This window comes from Zophobas morio, unplaced genomic scaffold (assembly GCF_036711695.1).
Source record: "Zophobas morio isolate AGI-343-1 ecotype UQ-CSIRO unplaced genomic scaffold, CSIRO_AGI_Zmor_V1 ptg000026l, whole genome shotgun sequence".
NCBI lineage: Eukaryota > Metazoa > Arthropoda > Insecta > Coleoptera > Tenebrionidae > Zophobas > Zophobas morio.
The window spans coordinates 4,219,545-4,225,544 of NW_026972131.1; the positions used below are offsets into that span (position 1 = coordinate 4,219,545).

At 31.5% G+C, this 6,000-nt stretch overlaps 2 protein-coding genes across 2 annotated transcripts in view; one reads left to right on the top strand and one right to left on the bottom strand.

The window, feature by feature from the left end:
* LOC135136141 (serine/threonine-protein phosphatase 4 regulatory subunit 3) overlaps positions 1–2,342 on the bottom strand; it is a 26,623-nt gene extending 24,281 nt beyond the window's left edge. Inside the window, exons 1-2 of the mRNA XM_064065275.1 lie at positions 2,060–2,342; positions 654–1,939 (exon numbers count right to left, since the gene is read on the bottom strand). Of these exons, the coding sequence (XP_063921345.1) occupies positions 654–1,886 (1,233 nt within the window). The 5' untranslated portion in view covers positions 1,887–1,939; positions 2,060–2,342. The remainder of the gene's footprint in view (positions 1–653; positions 1,940–2,059) is intronic.
* A 243-nt stretch (positions 2,343–2,585) lies between these two features.
* LOC135136411 (uncharacterized) lies at positions 2,586–3,517 on the top strand. Its single transcript, XM_064065666.1, has 4 exons — positions 2,586–2,980; positions 3,034–3,158; positions 3,210–3,281; positions 3,333–3,517. The coding sequence occupies exons 1-4, from the start codon at positions 2,698–2,700 to the stop codon at positions 3,396–3,398; spliced, it is 546 nt and encodes a 181-aa protein (XP_063921736.1). The 5' UTR covers positions 2,586–2,697; the 3' UTR covers positions 3,399–3,517.
* The last annotated feature ends 2,483 nt before the right edge of the window (positions 3,518–6,000 follow it).

The following is a 6,000-nucleotide window of genomic DNA, read 5'->3' on the forward strand; positions in this document are numbered from 1 at the left end:
TGGGACTACTATATCTCGCCATTGTAAATACACACGGTTAGCATAAAACATGTAACATAATATCATAATGGCCTAATTTGGAAGTCGAAAATGATGCATATATGATTACAAATTGTTGTTGTTCTCCATTTTTCTATTACCATGTGTTTTGAACCTTTTGCTCATTTTTGTGAACAATATACCTATTATACTGATAACTGACTGACCTCCTGGATTGATCTCCACTTAAGAATTTTACTTTATTGTGCATGTTTATTATTTGGACAATCTATATATTTGACCTTGTTAATTATTAAATTTACAATTGTAATGACAAAAAGTGTTTAATTCTTAAAACAATAAATTATAGGTCAGTATGACATGATAAGAAGCTGTATGTGAATTTCATTATATTTAATACTAACACTTTTTAATTTATAAAATATGTCAAGTTTTAAATTTTTAAAAATGCCCTTTGATTCAGGGTAATTATAAATCGTGTTATGCAACAACAGTCATAACTTGGCTTATCAAAATAATTAATCTTATGTTCTCATTAAATTATTGTGAGATAGAGAAAAAGTATTAAACGCGATAAGTACAAGGACAACAACTTTGTTCCAAAACATAAAACAATGATTTAATTTGATCAAAATTTCTGAACAAAATCTTACCTCTTCAGTATTGTTTGCTTGCTGTAATGTATATTCCCTGACCACAGATGGTGAAAACTCCACAATATAAGTAAGTATATCAATGGAAGCAGTCTTGGTCTTTTGGTCATCCATGGCCAATGTAATCTCCAATGCAGGTAATATACCTAATGAGGTTAGCGTTTTGTAGAAAGTTTCCTTAGCTTGAGGCTGAAGATTTTGTGAATAATTACAGAATTCCTTTAGAAATAAAACCAAGTCCTTTCTTTTCGACTCAGGCGTATTAACATCGGTCAACATGGTAAAAAGTTCGGTCAAAAACCTTTCATCCTCTTGAACTAGCGACACTATTTCGACTTTGTTGAAAAATATGAAACTACCCAGTGTGGTCAACGTGTTTTCTTCGAATAAAGACGGCGTAGGTAACACTACATCCTGAATGTACTGAACTCGAAATGTTTGATGGATCTTTGATAAAAGTTCAGGATTCTTAATGGGGATGGCTTCTCGGAACATGGCTTGCTGTTTTAGGTACTCCCTGTGATGCTTCTGCGTTGGAGACGACGGATCATATTCTAAACAGCCAACAACGTCGAATATCAACTCATCACTAAACATAACCTCAAACAGCGCGTTCTTGTTCAGAAGAAAAATGTTCTTAAATATGTCATATAAATGGTGCAAGCCTTCGATATTCTCCAGGTCTTCACACATATGAAACACATTGATTAATTTACGAATATAACCGTCACTCTCGATGGCAGCTGATAACTTTTCTTTTCTTATTTGCGAACTCACACAGTTACTAATTAATTCACTAATGTCTTCCAAGCGGCTAAGTTCACAACTCGGTAGCTCAATAGGAGGTGCAGAATCTGACATTTCATCGAAACGCTCATCCTCAGATTCTTCTACAATGTCTTGGGTAATCTCAACTGAAGGATCTTTGCCTTGTACCTGGCAGATCTTTTCCCAAATCTCATCACAACCTGCCTTCTCTTGGAAGCTCAAAGCTAGATCAAAGTTGTCTCCCTCTGACCACACAATCAGAGTGTCTTGCTGCTTTTGGTAGGCAGTATCAGGCTGTATCTTTGATTCCAGTAGTAGAGACCCGTCGCTCTCGGCTCGAACTAGTAAAGATATGCCTTTGAGACGATCAACATACGAAGAGGAGACATGGCCTGTGCCTCTGTCATCCCATTGCCTATCCGCGTTCAAAGCATACAGCTTCACTCTCCTTCTTGTGTCAGTCATGATTTCTTCGTTTTAGTCTTTCTCACTGAACTGGTATTTTTCCCACATTCCGCCTGAAATTAAGTCACAAAGTCAGTGTTAGAGCAAGTATAAACTCAATGTCAACGGCTCAAACGCGTTACCGCGCGTAAATTGAACCCAAAATGTGACTTCTTTATAGGTTATCTACTAACCTGTGTAGTGACGATTTATTAGAAGTTGATTTACAATCAAAACCTCTGTATGCCAAATTTAATTAATTTACAGCCCAATGCAAACACGCTGATTCAAAACACAAAACATATGCCCGATTCCATCTAAATTACCGTCACAGACGCGCAAATTTATCCAATTCTCCCAATAAATTATTCGCGTTCATTATCTATTCGTAAATTTCGATATTTTATGACTTATTTTCGTAAACGGACACAACACTAATTATCGCCATATTGAATTCACAACAACGCTCAACGGGGTTCACAAGGGCAAATGCAAGGACAGCGCGCATACCGAGGCGCCAATTTCAAATCGGGATACCTTAATGTCACAAAAAACCCATTTTTACACAACAAACAAACCAAATAAATTTCAGAATCAATTTCCGCCACTCTAACACCATCAAACACCAAGCATTCTACTCCAAATTTATTAACCGCGACAGGAAAAATCAAAATATCAAAAACTGCGCCGACCTAGGGACTTTTCTTTTAACCACTAAACGTCAGTCACTTAAAATAACCTCTAAAACACAATGCATGACGTTAAATGGACAGGTCGAAGCCGCCGAGCAGCGAAGAGCTAATTAATTAGAACAGTTGAAAATGCTGCCGATATGGTTAAATACTCCGTTTCTAAAAGCAGGTTGTCGCAAAATTTCAAAAATCTCAGCGGTGCGGACACGGTTATACGAATAGATAAACAGGGAAGGTGTGTTTCCGTCACGTTAGAAAGAAAGCTGGTCTCATGTCTTTATGGGATCGCTGTACGGCTCTTGGGGGCTGTGTTGATTATCTCGTTAACCGATGTTTTCATTCTACAAGACTTCAACGTAACCAAGTATATTACTGCCATTTTTGTTGTTCTTTTATACCAGTTTCTGAATGTTGTACATGAAGGTGGGTTTAGTGAGTTTTTGAATGGACAAGGCGCTAATTATTTTGTGTTGCAGAATCTTTAATTATGGTGCATTCGTTAGGGTATCAGGTCACCTCAAAGTATGTTGTAGGTCAGAAGGATTTATTTATTCCATGGAACCAAGTACAAAGTATATTTATTAATGAAGTAATTGTTAGGGTATGGAATGATTGAAATTATTTTTGCTTTAATACAGGTTTTATGTTTCAGCATAAAGTTATTCATTTATTGACTATTTTGACCAAAGAGCAAACTGGTGAAAAGTTGTCTCCGCTGTTTGTGGTAAGAATATTATTAATTGTGACTAAGTGATTATAATATGATGTCTTGTAGGAGTTGCAACCTAGACTCAAGCATTTAGAATTAATATGTAAACATTTGAAAGGTGCAAATAGCTGATAAATTACCATTCCTTATTGTCTTCTTAATGTTAATTCATTTTTATCATTTTTAGGTTTGCCATTATAATTTTATATTAAAGTTGTAAAGATGATTAGATATATCACTGCAAAAGTAAATTTATTGATTTTTATTAAAGAAATAAAACCAGATTTCACTTTTTACTTCCCGAGCGTAAGCCAAGGAAGTATAGTAATCGAGTCCATCAGACGAATTGCCACTTTTATGTTTTCTCGACGTTTCATGACCCCTACAGTACGAAAAAATTAGTCTCCCGTTTCTGTCTGTCGTCTGTCTGGTATCAGTGTCCTGTGTCCATTTTTATTAGACGTCACAATTTGATGACGTCATCTCAATGAACCGTATTTTAAAATGATTTGAATATTCTACAAAAATATACTCCTATAATTGTAGTGTACGAATGCGCTTTCAGTTTTTTCGCTAAACGTTCAAATTTTCGCAAAAATATTCGCAAGTTATAATAACGTTATATTTTCTACCAACACAGTTTAAGGCGGTATCACTCGGCCTGGTTTGGGGCAGTTTTCATCCCATTTGAAATGTGTTTCTTTCGATTTACAATTTTTTATTTATTCAAATTTCCAGTCTTCCAATTTTTCAATTTCTTTAATTTGCAATATTTGATTTTACAATACATATTTATTTTTTTTTATTTTGCACTTTTTCGAATTTCAAGTTTTTCAATTTTTAATCTTTCGACTTTTCAAATTTTCGTTTCTTCAAATTTTCATGTTTGATTTTCACTTTTGACATTTTTTAACTTTTCATTATATACTTTTTCGTTTTTTTATTTTTGATTTTTCAATTTTTCGCGTTGCGATTTTTTAATTTTGCAATTTTTCGATATTACAGTTTCTTATTTTTCGATTTTTCACATTCTCAGTTTTTAATTTTTGTCATTCTCAATTTTTCGTTTCCTCGATTTTTCAAGTTCTCGATTTTTATTTTTCATTTTCCCGATTTTTTTAATTTTCATTTTCTCGATTTTATGTCACAAATTTTCATTTTTTCAATTCTTTTGTTTTTTGTTGTTTCTTTCGATTTTTCAGTTTATCGTTTCTTCAATTTTTCGTTTTCACAGTTTTTCATGCTCCCGATTTTTATTTTTCAATGTGGCGAATTTTTAATTTTATTTTCTCGGTTTATATCACAATTGTCCGTTTTTTCATTTCCTTTATTTTCTATTTTTTTTTTGGTTTTACGATTTTACAATTTTTCAAATTTTCAGGCTCTGAATTTTCAGTTCGTCCATTTTTCAATTTTAAAATTTTTCACTTTGCAGTTTTTGGATTTCCAGTCTTCCGATTTTCCAATTTTTTTAATTTTCAATATTTCTATTTCATAATACGTATTTCTTTTTTTTTATTTTTCACTTTTTCCATTCTTAAGATTTTTCAAGTTTTCATTTTGTAATTTTTGGCTTTTTATTTTTGATTTTTCAATTTTACAATTTCTCGACTTCCAACATTTTTAATTTTTCGGTTTGCATCAGTTTTTCAATTTGGCAATTTTTCAATATTACAGTTTTTCAATTTTCGATTTTTTCAGTTTCCCAATTTTTAATTTTTCCCTTTTCCAATTTTTTTGTTTCCAGTTTTTATTTTTCGATTTTATATCACAATTTTTCGTTTTTTGATTTCCTTTATTTTTTGTTGTTTTTTTCGATTTTACAATTTTTCGTTTATTCAATTTTTCAAATTTTCAGGTTTTTTCAATTTTTTTCAAATTTTCAAGTTTTATTTTCACTTTGTACATTTTTCAAGTTTTTATTATACACTTTTCCGTTTTTTTATTTTTGATTTTTCATTTTTACAATTTGTGGACTTCCAAATTTTCCAAATTTTCAATATTACAATTTCTCATTTTTCCATTTTTCACATTCTTGATTTTTAATTTTTTCCTTTTTCAATTTTTTGTCCCCTCAATTTTTCAACTCCCCGATTTTTATTTTGCGTTTTCCTGATTTTTTATTTTCTCGATTTTGTCACAAGTTTTTGTTTTTTCATTTCCTTAATTTTTGTTGTTCTTTCGATTTTCCAATTTTTCGTTTATTCAATTTTTCAAATTTTCAGGCCAATCGATTCCAATTCGTCGATTTTCCAATTTTTAAATTTTTCATTTTGGAGTTTTTGGGTTTCCACCCCTTTTTTAGTTTTTGGATTTTCAATTTTTCGTTGAACTTTAGATTTTTCAAATTTTCGACAGTTTTATGCTTCGATTTCTCATTTTTTTTTCAACTTTTAGATGTTGTAATTTATCGAATTCAGATGTTTGGATGTTTTGATTGTTCAATTTCTTAGTTTCTCAATTTTTTTCTATTTCTCGATGTTTCGATTTTTCAATTTTTTTAAATTCTGGAGTTTCGATTTATCGATTTTTAAGTTTTCCGATTTTTAAGTTTTAGGTTTTCGAATTTTTCTTTTCTGATTCTTTGATGTTTGGATTTTTTCATTTTTCAATTTTGCGATATTCCAATTGTTCAATGTTTTAAATTTTAGATTTTTCGATTTCTGGATTTTTGATTTTCCAGTTCTTCAGCATTTCTATTTTCCAATTTTTCAAATTCTGACGTTGCTAAATT

Excerpts from the sequence above, each read along its gene's own strand:
- LOC135136411 (XM_064065666.1), top strand. The coding sequence starts at position 2,698 with ATGGTTAAATACTCCGTTTCTAAAAGCAGGTTGTCGCAAAATTTCAAA. Across the intron at positions 2,981-3,033 it reads TCTGAATGTTGTACATGAAG|AATCTTTAATTATGGTGCAT; the intron begins GTGGGTTTAGTG and ends TTTGTGTTGCAG. Across the intron at positions 3,159-3,209 it reads TTAATGAAGTAATTGTTAGG|CATAAAGTTATTCATTTATT; the intron begins GTATGGAATGAT and ends TTTATGTTTCAG.